At 35.3% G+C, this 13,585-nt stretch overlaps 1 protein-coding gene across 1 annotated transcript; it reads left to right on the top strand.

Moving 5' to 3' along the window:
• Positions 1-730: 730 nt before the first annotated feature.
• On the top strand, positions 731-9,038 carry LOC139862508 (pleiotropic drug resistance protein 2-like). Its single transcript, XM_071851122.1, has 19 exons — positions 731-845; positions 1,255-1,765; positions 1,847-1,967; positions 2,065-2,153; positions 2,427-2,802; positions 2,877-2,967; positions 3,209-4,109; positions 4,185-4,345; positions 4,963-5,066; positions 5,153-5,318; positions 5,416-5,588; positions 5,669-6,001; positions 6,574-6,864; positions 6,937-7,020; positions 7,090-7,223; positions 7,314-7,541; positions 7,610-7,781; positions 8,232-8,486; positions 8,587-9,038. The coding sequence occupies exons 2-19, from the start codon at positions 1,383-1,385 to the stop codon at positions 8,854-8,856; spliced, it is 4,332 nt and encodes a 1,443-aa protein (XP_071707223.1). The 5' UTR covers positions 731-845; positions 1,255-1,382; the 3' UTR covers positions 8,857-9,038.
• Positions 9,039-13,585: the final 4,547 nt, after the last annotated feature.

Here is a 13,585-nt window from a genome sequence, read left to right as displayed (position 1 = left end):
TAACAATATATGTGCATCTCCGCGTTTCGCTATGAAATTTTCGATTTTTAAAAATTTAACGCAAAATCAACGTGTTTAAAAGTACCCCAAATATTTAACGTTTTTTAAAAAGCGTCCGTTTTGCGTATAGCTAGTGACATTGTGTTCCTAAAATTATTTCGAGTTTAACGATGGTGTCAGAAAAACTTAACTCGTTGCGAGCGAGAAGATATGACCCGTTGAATATTTGGGTGGAGTTTATTTAAGATTTTTTTTTATGAAAATGGTTATTTGACACTTTACCCCCTGTTTGGGGGGTCGATTTGAATTTTTTAAAAAAGTGTGGGGCCTTTGTTGGTAAAATGAAATTTAGTTAAAAAAAAGAAGTGAAAAGTCGAAAATGACCCTGGTACTATTCATAACTTTTGTCTTTGTGTTCCTAAAATTATTTCGAGTTTAACGATAGTGTCAGAAAAATTTAACTCGTTGCGAGCGAGAAGATATAACCCGTTGAATATTTGGGTGGAGTTTATTTAAGATTTTTTATAAAAATGATTATTTGACACTTTACCCCCTGTTTGGGGGGTCGATTTGAATTTTTCAAAAAAGTGTGGGGACCTTTGTTAGTAAAATGAAAATTTAATTAAAATAAAAAAAAAAAAGAAAAGTCGGAAATGTCCCTAGTATTTAAATAATACAAGAAAAAATTTAAACTTTATAGTCTTTTTTCGTTGATATATTTCAGCAGTAGCATATCAGATCTTACTTTAAGGTGCAGAACAAAAAAATCGACCCCCTTTGGATAAACTCTCTCCAACGTCTGCTGCGTAGATATTCAACAGAGTAATAATCTATTATTCAAAAAGGTTACTTTTTTTATATGTTATGATTCATTTTAAGATCTGGGTTTTGCTTATATCATCATAAATTAGCTTCTATGCATAAAAATGTGTCATTATTCATTTTATGATATGGGTATTGTTCTATTCAGTTCTTTAAATTGAACCAAATGATACTTGTGTTCGGTTGGAATAGTTGTTAGTTCAAGTATCATATTCTAAGATATAAAGAGAAAGTGTAAAGATTTTAAAAGATTCTTTTTTTAATATAGTAACTTTCTTTTTGATGTTATTCAATCATTTAATCAAAATGGGTATGTTTAAAATGATGAAAAGATTAGTTCTTTATATAAAGAAGTTCGTGAACAAGCCAATTTGACATCTTTAAGTTGACAATAGTTAGTTAGTTAGTTAACTTTCCTCTGTTTTTCTGCAGTTATAATCAGAAGTGTTCAGGTGATTCAGTAGTTTTAGTTTGATAATTCAAGAAAGCCATAATCAATAGTTTTTAGCACTTGAAAGATATCATACAAGTTGAGTTGTTGAGATCAAAAGTTCGAGAAGATGGCGGCCGCCGGAGATGATCTTGCGAGGTCGATGAGCAGGCGAATGAGTGTTTCGTCATCTAGTAGACGGAGTTGGGCATCAGCTAGTATTGGACAAGCGCTTTCGGGCGTACCTGCAGGTGACGCTTTCGCAAGAAATGTTAGAGACGAGGATGATGAAGAAGAACTCAAATGGGCTGCAATTGAAAGGCTTCCAACTTATGATAGGTTAAGAAAAGGAATCTTGAAACAGGTTCTTGATGATGGAAAAACGGTTCATGAACAAATCGATATCACAAATCTTGGACCTCAGGATAAAAAGCAGCTTATGGAGAGCATACTCAAAGTTGTAGAAGAAGATAATGAGAAGTTTCTTGTTAGAGTTCGTGCTAGAACCGATAGGTGAGTTACTAATCATCATATAAAATCTATTAATTATAATTATTTGAGCTACGTATGCATAATGTTATTGGGGTTAAATAGGGTGGGGATTGATATTCCAAAGATCGAAGTACGCTACAAGAACTTGTCGGTTGAAGGAGATGTTCATGTTGCCTCTAGGGCTCTTCCTACTTTACTAAATTCTACCCTCAACACTTTAGAGGTTTGCTGTTATATATTATTTTATAGCGTAATGAAATTTATATATTCATATTGTTGATGCAACTTTCTAACCTTTATGTATGGGTCAATGAAAATAGGGATTTCTTCGATTGCTGAGGCTTGTTCCATCCAAGAAAAGGGTGGTTAAAATCTTGCATGACGTGAGTGGAATTGTGAGGCCATCAAGGTGTGTTTTGCGCCTATTTAACTCATGAGAAAACAATAGAAGCGCCAAAATGAGCATGTCGGGAAGTTTGGTAATGGGTCAAAACGGGTGGGTTGACCCGAATCATCTTCTTCCCAAAGATCTACACTTTATTTGAAATTGAAACAGTTCAGATGGTTTTGTAGATCAAAATCACATTTTGGCTGCTTCGGCTCACTTGCCCCGCTTTCATTTTACAATAATGTAATCGTTCTACCTGTTAACTTAAAAACATCACCCCAATTGACCTATCAGGATGACGCTACTTCTAGGACCCCCTGGTTCAGGGAAGACTACATTTCTGAGGGCCCTTGGTGGAGTACTGGAACCCGATCTAAGAGCCACGGGAAACGTTACTTACTGCGGTCATAAAATGTCTGAATTCATTCCTCAAAGAACTTGTGCTTACATCAGCCAACATGATGTTCACCATGGTGAGATGACCGTTAGAGAGACTTTTGATTTTTCGGGTCGTTGCTTAGGTGTAGGGACAAGATATGATCTCCTAGCAGAACTTTCACGGCGTGAAAAGGCGGAAGGGATCAAACCAGACCCGGAAATTGATGCTTTCATGAAAGCCACATCAGTTTCTGGTCAAGAATCCAGTTTGGTTACAGACTATGTTTTAAAGGTTTAGCTCAAATCCTTATTTCTTATTTGAATCTTTATTTGTGCATTAAGAAAACTTGAATTTGATATGAACAGATTCTCGGATTGGATATATGTGCTGATATCATGGTTGGCGATGAAATGAGAAGAGGAATCTCCGGTGGACAAAAAAAGCGTGTTACTACTGGTATTGTTTGGCATGCGCGTTTTAGTTAAATTATCAAAGATGCATAGCTTTTATAATCATGTATATGTATATAGCATTAATTATTTATATAATATAAAAAATTTGAGGACCAACCTGATTAATTTGTCCAATTTTGACTCGCATTAAAATCAAGCATGGATCATCTGTTTTGACGCGTTACTCAACACACCCGACCCACCCATTTTGCAAATTCTGATTACTTCTTTCTGTGTAATTTTAGGAGAAATGTTGGTTGGGCCTGCAAAAGTGTTCTTCATGGATGAAATTTCAACTGGGTTGGATAGTTCTACTACTTTTCAGATGGTCAAATACATGAAACAAATGGTTCATATTATGGATGTAACCATGATCATTTCACTGCTTCAGCCTGCACCCGAAACATTCGAATTATTTGATGACATCATACTGCTCTCGGAGGGTCAAATTGTCTACCAAGGCCCACGTGAAGACGTTCTCAGTTTCTTCATGACTGCAGGGTTCAAATGCCCCGAAAGAAAAGGAGTTGCTGACTTTTTACAAGAAGTTACTTCAAAGAAAGATCAAGAACAGTACTGGTTTAACAAAAATGAACCTTACCGATACGTTTCAGTTCCAGAATTTGTTCAAATGTTCAGCACATTCCATGTTGGCGAACGTCTTAATCACGATCTTTCAGTTCCTTATGACAAAACCAATGTGCATCCTGCAGCATTAGTGACTGAAAAGTACGGTCTATCAAACATGGAGCTTCTTAAAGCAAACTTAGACCGAGAGTGGTTATTGATGAAACGCAACGCATTTTTGTACATATTTAAGACCACTCAGATCTTTATAATGTCGGTTATTGCTCTCACAGTTTTCTTTCGAACTGAAATGAGAGTTGGTCGAATTGAAGACGGTGGGAAGTACTTTGGTGCATTGTTCTTTAGTCTCTTGAATGTCATGTTTAATGGGGCTGCAGAGCTTGGGCTCACGGTTTTAAGGCTGCCCGTGTTCTTTAAACAAAGGGATTCTCTATTTTACCCTGCTTGGGCCTTTGCAATCCCGATTTGGATTATGAAAATTCCTATATCGATCATGGAATCCGTAATATGGATTGTTCTAACATATTACACTATCGGATTTGCTCCTTCAGCTAGTCGGTAAGAACTTATACTATCTTAAAAATAAGTAGAAACTCGAAAGAATTTAACTTGTTTCTGTTTGTTGTTAATCAGTTTTTTCAAGCAGCTTTTGGCTTATATCGGATTACATCAAATGGCGTTGTCTCTTTTTCGTTTCATTTCTGCACTTGGAAGAACACAGGTCGTAGCAAGCGCTCTTGGTACCTTTTCGCTGCTACTAGTTTTCGTACTCGGCGGTTTCATTGTTGCAAAAGGTTTGTATTCTGAAATCTTTTATGTAACTAACTAGGTATGAAACATATAATATTGATTGGTTCTTGAACCGTTTAAACAGTCTCTATAAAGTATTTTGACCCCACAATTTCCAAGGCTAAACGAAATCTTTACATGGATAATACAAGAACAACAATTTGTGTTTTGGCAATAAAATCACAAATCAAAATATCAGAGAAATGTGTGTTTCGGTATTTGCGTATGAAAGCATAATTCTGTTTTTCTGGATGGGAAAACAGTTTATTTCTGTTGAAAACGAAAGGATACAACCTTTCGTTTTGGCGGGAAAAACTGTTGACCGAATAGTCACAAATTTTGGTGGGATAACTTGTTGGGATGAACCTCTTGGTATAGAGTAGTGTGTAGTACCTAAACACGGAAGAGACACTTCCCCTAGACACCGCAAGGAGCACTACCCTTCGAACCCCCTGCAAGTGGCCGGCCCCCTTATCTCCGCTAGTTTTGCGACAGTGTCTAGTTAACTCTTACGTGTGTGCACTCCGAACTCTCTATACCCGTTGTTAAGTATAACTAGACAACTCTCACTTTCAAGTAAATTTCAATTGACTAATATGGAGACACATTCCGTTTCTTGCAGACGACATTCATTCATGGATGATATGGGGATATTATATCTCCCCAATGATGTATGGACAAAATGCCATTGTCATCAATGAATTTTTAGATGACAGATGGAGCACTGTAAGCTTGATTAATACTCTCAATGACGAAATCCATTTTTTTTCTTTGCGTCTCAAATTATAAATTTTTGTTTACTTGTGTGACAGCCCAACACAGATATAAGAATCAATGAAACAACTGTAGGGAAGGCTCTACTAAAGTCGAGGGGGATGTTCACAACCGAGTATATGTTTTGGGTTTGCGTTGTCGCACTCTTTGGGTTTTCACTTCTGTTTAACCTCTTCTTTGTGTTGGCTCTCACATACTTAAATCGTAAGATTATGCATTATGTTATTTGTATAATCCTTATAAATTAGACAATGTCTACCATCTTATCTTAATATATATGTCATTTTGATCGAAAATCTAGCTTTCGGAGATTCAAAAAGCGTTGTTCCGACAGACGATGAGCAGAACCAGAAGCCGACAATGGGCACAGAAATGGAAACAAGAAACAGCAATAATAAGAAAGGAATGGTGCTTCCATTTCAGCCGTTATCACTTGCATTTGATCATGTCAATTACTATGTAGACATGCCAGCTGTAAGTCTTACATATGCCAACTTTTGTGATTATTTTCCTTAATCTGTGAGCAACGACGAAATCTTATTATCATTTACCAGGAAATGAAAGCACAAGGTATCGAAGAGGCTCGCCTGCAACTTTTACAAGACGTCAGCGGTGCGTTCAGGCCAGGTGTATTGACAGCATTGGTTGGTGTAAGTGGGGCCGGAAAGACTACGTTGATGGATGTGTTGGCTGGAAGAAAGACTGGTGGGTACATTGAAGGAAGTATCAGTATCTCAGGTTACCCTAAAAAGCAAGAAACTTTTGCTCGTGTGAGCGGATACTGTGAACAAAACGACATCCATTCTCCTCATGTTACAGTTTATGAGTCACTCGTGTACTCTGCCTGGTTACGTCTTTCTTCAGACATAACCAAACAAACTTGTGAGGTAATATTTCTCTACTCGTCCCATTTACTTATGATTTATGAATAAGTCAACTCGGGTTGTGTTCATCTTAAATTGTTCGAATATAATAAATGAGCTAAAAAGGAACGGTCAAACAGGTTAAATTCACCCCAAAATCAATGCACACAACCTCTTAATACGCAAAAATGTGTTTATAGGTCAACCTAACATGACCTGGCCTGTTTCTACTATACGAAAAAACCTTTTGAAGGGTTACCTGACCCACCCTGTCTCGCCACCTTCTTAGAATGAGTCATGAATTTGGAAAAAATCGACCCATTTACTTATGAATAAGTTAGTTGTGGTATTTTACTTTAAATGGGTCATATGAAAACAAAGTTAGTAGACATTAGTGGGTCACGTAGGTTGAAACCTACCTAAAGTTCATTTTGTTAATGTGCATAGCCTCCAAAAATAAACAAAAAGAAGTTTGGGAGTTTACCTAAGCTTAACTTGCCAATTTGATTGTATTCAAATTGACAGGTTACTCAACCCGCTCATATTGCCACCTTATTAGTTTTAACGTGCCAACTTGAAATACAATTTTTTTTCAGATGTTTGTAGAGGAAGTCATGGATTTGGTTGAACTTAACCCGTTAAGGAATGCAATAGTTGGTCTTCCAGGAGTAGACGGTCTCTCAACTGAACAGAGAAAGAGACTAACCATAGCCGTAGAGTTGGTTGCCAATCCGTCGATCATATTCATGGACGAACCCACTTCAGGACTTGATGCAAGAGCTGCTGCTATTGTCATGCGTACTGTTAGAAACACGGTGGATACCGGTCGAACCGTTGTCTGCACCATTCACCAACCCAGTATCGATATTTTTGAAGCTTTTGATGAGGCAAGTAATCTTAAACTAACTCACGTTATACAAATCATTTTTCTTCAAAACTAACTCTGTTATTTCTTTCAGCTACTGTTGATGAAACGAGGTGGTAGGGTCACTTACACGGGACCCCTTGGACACCATTCTCACCTTCTAATCGAATATTTCGAGGTGATTAAATTTCTATATTATGCTCCTATACAAACAGCACACAGAAACTAACAAAAACCGTTTTCGCAGTCTATTCCAGGTGTGAACAAAATAAAAGAAGGTCAAAATCCTGCTACATGGATGCTCGACGTTAGTTCTTCAGCAGTCGAAGCTCAACTTGGAGTTGATTTTGCAGATATATATGCCAACTCTGATTTGTATAAGTAAGAATCTTCAAAATCTTCTAATATTATGGTCTTGTTAGCCGTGTTCATGTTACACGTCTTAATCATCAATCACTTTATCACTAACAGGAGAAACAGGAGTCTAATTAACGAGCTTAGTACACCCGCATCTGGGTCGCACGATCTTTACTTCCCGACAAAGTACTCTCAATCCTTTTGGACACAATGCTTAGCTTGTTTGTGGAAATTGCATTGGTCATACTGGAGGCATCCGCAGTATAACTCAGTTCGGTTCTTGATGACTATAGTCATTGGCATTCTCTTTGGGTTGATTTTCTGGGATAAAGGCCAAAAAACGTAAGATTCTATCTCGCCCTTTTCACTGTTAACAAATGATTTTGAAAGATTTTGTGTTGTTTTAACAGAGACCAACAACAAGATGTGATGAATTTGATGGGAGCTATGTATTCTGCTGTCTTGTTTCTTGGTGGAACAAGCACGTCTTCTGTGCAGACTGTAGTGTCTGTAGAACGAACCGTTTTCTATCGTGAGAAAGCAGCAGGAATGTATTCGGCGATCCCCTATGCAATTGCGCAGGTATGATTAAACAATGAAAATCAGTTTTATAGTGGGTCTAGCTGTAAAAGAAGCACTCATGTTGTTCTAAGATGCAAGCATCTAAATTACTGAACTTTTAAACACATTTTACTAACATTTAATCATCAAAATCATATAGGACATTTCATCGAACACCTTGTGTGCATGAAAGAAGATACCAACGTGATACGGAGTATCATGTTATTGAGTTCAATCAATTATTCACATTTAAAAACATAATAGATTAAACTCAGATCTGATAACACATTATGTCCAGGTACATCAACCTGATTAAGTGGAGATTGAAGAAATTAGTAACAAATTCAAATTTATTACAACGTAATTTAGTTTTAACATATCAACAATTTTAGATAAATAGTATAGATAGATAGATAGATAGATGTATATAGTGTACCTGACTTGAAAACTGAATCAATATTATTCCAACAGGTCGCTATCGAGGTGGCTTATATTGGCGTTCAGACGTTCATTTACAGTTTACTGATCTACTCAATGATCGGGTTCCATTGGTCGGCCGACAAGTTCTTCTGGTTCTACTTTTTCATGTTCATGTCCTTCGTCTACTTTACATTATACGGAATGATGCTTGTAGCTCTCACGCCAAATTACGCAATAGCAGCCATTACTATGTCATTCTTTCTCAACTTTTGGAACTTGTTTTCCGGTTTCATGATCACCAGAACGGTACAACAACTGTTTACATCGCTAACATATAACGATGTCTGTATGCAGTAGCCGTTATGTTTAAAAATTTGCTAACAAAACTGGTTAAACTTTGTTGCAGCAACTTCCGATATGGTGGAGGTGGTACTACTGGGGGTCACCTGTGGCGTGGACCCTGTACGGGCTGATTACGTCTCAGCTTGGTCAAAATGAAAAACTCGTGATGATACCGGGTCAAGATTCGGTCACTGTGAAGCAGTTCATTAAAGGTTATCTAGGGTTTGAGTATGATTTTCTCGGGTACGTTGCTTTGGCTCATGTTGCTTGGGCTGTCCTCTTTTGTATCGTCTTCGCTTATGGTATCAAGTTTCTAAACTTTCAACGAAGATAGATGGATTTCGATCAAACTGAATAGTGTATATGATCATAGTGTTATAGAAATATATCTTAGTTACTTACATTAAGCATATATAGAATGATTTTATATATCTTATTTTTTCAATTTGACAATAAGCCAAGTGTAATATTGTAATGGTTTTGTGTTTATAAAAATATACGGAAGTTACATATGTAGTCATATTGTAGTGCTAGCCATTACCAACCTGATGATGAGAAGTCTAAGCCTCAAAAATATTGTGTAGTTTTGATTGTTAAAAAAGGATAAATTTATCTTCAAACTCCAACTGTTTAATGGATAACAATCATAGCATTTGTGACGTCGTTTTGCAGGTATATGTATTACACCATATACTAGTCATGGAAGCTATTAGTTAAACCATTTTTAGTACTATTTAGCAAGCTATATTTGCCGTTTTCCGTTTTAACAGCCGTCGTTTTGTACTATTAGCTATGACGTGTGGTATTTGTTATTAGGAAAAGGCAAACAAAAGTGACAGAAGTGATTGTTTGGCTAGTTTAGGGTATATACTGATAATTATGGTTTTTTATTATTGCTGTATTTGTTGTGTGGTTTAGGCATTTATTGTTGGAGCTAACCGGTTAATGGGTGTCCCATATCAGGTATGAGAAGAAACAAATGTATGCATATAAGCTTAAGGGAAGCTCCATTCTTCACCATTTGGTTTATAGTACTAGAAAATTCATGAGCTAATATGTAGGACGGTTTTTTTTTTGGCAAAATAACGATAACATTAATAACGGATCCGAACATGGAGGACATGTTGTGGTGGGCTAAATCGATCCTATATTTATTGTGTCGTTTTAGGAAGAAAAAAAAAATATATTTATTGTGTCATTTTAGGGGAAAAAAACAAATTATTGCCTTCATGCTCAGCTAAGCTGCCATGCTGCCTTTGTATGCTGTTAAGACCTAAGAACAAACTATACATTAAATTGGTGTAGAAGGAGTGAAAGGACACATATTCGTGGAAATTAATAAGCATACTTGAAATGTCCCGTTCTTATTGATTAAAAACGTTCCATATTAATTGATTTCGTTGCGAGGTTTTGACCTCTATATGAGACGTTTTTCAAAGACTGCATTCATTTTAAAACAAACCATAACCTTTATTTCATCAATAAAGGTTTAAAAAGCTTTACGTAGATTATCAAATAATGATAATCTAAAATATCCTGTTTACACACGACCATTACATAATGGTTTACAATACAAATATGTTACAACAAAATAAGTTTCTTGAATGCAGTTTTTACACAATATCATACAAGCATGGACTCCAAATCTCGTCCTTATTTAAGTATGCGACAGCGGAAGCTCTTAATAATCACCTGAGAATAAACATGCTTAAAACATCAACAAAAATGTTGGTGAGTTATAGGTTTAACCTATATATAGCAAATCATAATAATAGACCACAAGATTTCGTATTTCAATACACATTCCATACATAGAGATAAAAATCATTCATATGGTGAACACCTGGTAACCGACATTAACAAGATGCATATATAAGAATCTCCCCATCATTCCGGGACACCCTTCGGATATGATATAAATTTCGAAGTACTAAAGCATCCGGTACTTTGGATGGGGTTTGTTAGGCCCAATAGATCTATCTTTAGGATTCGCGTCAATTAGGGTGTCTGTTCCCTAATTCTTAGATTACCAGACTTAATAAAAAGGGGCATATTCGATTTCGATAATTCAACCATAGAATGTAGTTTCACGTACTTGTGTCTATTTTGTAAATCATTTATAAAACCTGCATGTATTCTCATTCCAAACATATTAGATTTTAAAAGTGGGACTATAACTCACTTTCACAGATTTTTACTTCGTCGGGAAGTAAGACTTGGCCACTAGTTGATTCACGAACCTATAACAATATATACATATATATCAAAGTATGTTCAAAATATATTTACAACACTTTTAATATATTTTGATGTTTTAAGTTTAGAGGTAGGATTGTCTACGTCTCACCTCCCCCATACCCTACAAGTGTGGGATTGGGTATTGTTGTTGTTGTTGTAAGTCAGCTGTCCTCGTTAGTAACCTACAACTAGTTGTCCACAGTTAGATGTACAGAAATAAATCGATAAATATTATCTTGAATCAATCCACGATCCAGTGTATACGTATCTCAGTATTGATCACAACTCAAACTATATATATTTTGGAATCAACCTCAACCCTGTATAGCTAACTCCAACATTCACATATAAAGTGTCTATGGTTGTTCCGAAATATATATAGATGTGTCGACATGATAGGTCGAAACATTGTATACGTGTCTATGGTATCTCAAGATTACATAATATACAATACAAGTTGATTAAGTTATGGTTGAAATAGATTTGTTACCAATTTTCACGTAGCTAAAATGAGAAAAATTATCCAATCTTGTTTTACCCATAACTTCTTCATTTTAAATCCGTTTTGAGTGAATCAAATTGCTATGGTTTCATATTGAACTCTATTTTATGAATCTAAACAGAAAAAGTATAGGTTTATAGTCGGAAAAATAAGTTACAAGTCGTTTTTGTAAAGGTAGTCATTTCAGTCGAAAGAACGACGTCTAGATGACCATTTTAGAAAACATACTTCCACTTTGAGTTTAACCATAATTTTTGGATATAGTTTCATGTTCATAATAAAAATCATTTTCTCAGAATAATAACTTTTAAATCAAAGTTTATCATAGTTTTTAATTAACTAACCCAAAACAGCCCGCGGTGTTACTACGACGGCGTAAATCCGGTTTTACGGTGTTTTTCGTGTTTACAGGTTTTAAATCATTAAGTTAGCATATCATATAGATATAGAACATGTGTTTAGTTGATTTTAAAAGTCAAGTTAGAAGGATTAACTTTTGTTTGCGAACAAGTTTAGAATTAACTAAACTATGTTCCAGTGATTACAAGTTTAAACCTTCGAATAAGATAGCTTTATATGTATGAATCGAATGATGTTATGAACATCATTACTACCTTAAGTTCCTTGGATAAACCTACTGGAAAAGAGGAAAATGGATCTAGCTTCAACGGATCCTTGGATGGTTCGAAGTTCTTGAAGCAGAATCATGACACGAAAACAAGTCCAAGTAAGATCATCACTTGAAATAAGATTGTTATAGTTATAGAAATTGAACCAAAGTTTGAATATGATTATTACCTTGTATTAGAATGATAACCTACTGTAAGAAACAAAGATTTCTTGAGGTTGGATGATCACCTTACAAGATTGGAAGTGAGCTAGCAAACTTGAAAGTATTCTTGATTTTATGTAACTAGAACTTGTAGAATTTATGAAGAACACTTAGAACTTGAAGATAGAACTTGAGAGAGATCAATTAGATGAAGAAAATTGAAGAATGAAAGTGTTTTTAGGTGTTTTTGGTCGTTGGTGTATGGATTAGATATAAAGGATATGTAATTTTGTTTTCATGTAAATAAGTCATGAATGATTACTCATATTTTTGTAATTTTATGAGATATTTCATGCTAGTTGCCAAATGATGGTTCTCACATGTGTTAGGTGACTCACATGGGCTGCTAAGAGCTGATCATTGGAGTGTATATACCAATAGTACATACATCTAAAAGCTGTGTATTGTACGAGTACGAATACGGGTGCATACGAGTAGAATTGTTGATGAAACTGAACGAGGATGTAATTGTAAGCATTTTTGTTAAGTAGAAGTATTTTGATAAGTGTATTGAAGTCTTTCAAAAGTGTATAAATACATATTAAAACACTACATGTATATACATTTTAACTGAGTCGTTAAGTCATCGTTAGTCGTTACATGTAAGTGTTGTTTTGAAACCTTTAGGTTAACGATCTTGTTAAATGTTGTTAACCCAATGTTTATAATATCAAATGAGATTTTAAATTATTATATTATCATGTATGAATATCTCTTAATATGATATATATACATTAAATGTCTTTACAACGATAATCGTTACATATATGTCTCGTTTAAAAATCATTAAGTTAGTAGTCTTGTTTTTACATATGTAGTTCATTATTAATATACTTAATGATATGTTTACTTTTCATAGTATCATTTTAACTATATATATATATATCCATATATATGTCATCATATAGTTTTTACAAGTTTTAACGTTCGTGAATCACCGGTCAACTTGGGTGGTCAATTGTCTATATGAAACATATTTCAATTAATCAAGTCTTAACAAGCTTGATTGCTTAACATGTTGGAAACATTTAATCATGTAAATAGCAATCTCAATTAATATATATATAAACATGGAAAAGTTCGGGTCACTACAGTACCTACCCGTTAAATAAATTTCGTCCCGAAATTTTAAGCTGTTGAAGGTGTTGACGAATCTTCTCGAAATAGATGCGGGTATTTCTTCTTCATCTGATCTTCACGCTCCCAGGTGAACTCGGGTCCTCTACGAGCATTCCATCGAACCTTAACAATTGGTATCTTGTTTTGCTTAAGTCTTTTAACCTCACGATCCATTATTTCGACGGGTTCTTCGATGAATTGGAGTTTTTCGTTGATTTGGATTTCATCTAACGGAATAGTGAGATCTTCTTTAGCAAAACATTTCTTCAAATTCGAGACGTGGAAAGTGTTATGTACAGTCGTGAGTTGTTGAGGTAACTCAAGTCGGTAAGCTACTGGTCCGACACGATCAATAATCTTGAATGGTCCAAT

The sequence above is a fragment of the Rutidosis leptorrhynchoides genome, chromosome 8, assembly GCF_046630445.1.
Source record: "Rutidosis leptorrhynchoides isolate AG116_Rl617_1_P2 chromosome 8, CSIRO_AGI_Rlap_v1, whole genome shotgun sequence".
Classification (NCBI taxonomy): Eukaryota; Viridiplantae; Streptophyta; class Magnoliopsida; order Asterales; family Asteraceae; genus Rutidosis; species Rutidosis leptorrhynchoides.
The sequence above is the reverse complement of the archived record's forward strand: the minus strand, read 5'-3'. Positions and strand labels throughout refer to the sequence as shown.

Excerpts from the sequence above, each read along its gene's own strand:
- LOC139862508 (XM_071851122.1), top strand. The coding sequence starts at position 1,383 with ATGGCGGCCGCCGGAGATGATCTTGCGAGGTCGATGAGCAGGCGAATG. Across the intron at positions 1,968-2,064 it reads CTACCCTCAACACTTTAGAG|GGATTTCTTCGATTGCTGAG; the intron begins GTTTGCTGTTAT and ends CAATGAAAATAG. Across the intron at positions 7,782-8,231 it reads TCCCCTATGCAATTGCGCAG|GTCGCTATCGAGGTGGCTTA; the intron begins GTATGATTAAAC and ends TTATTCCAACAG.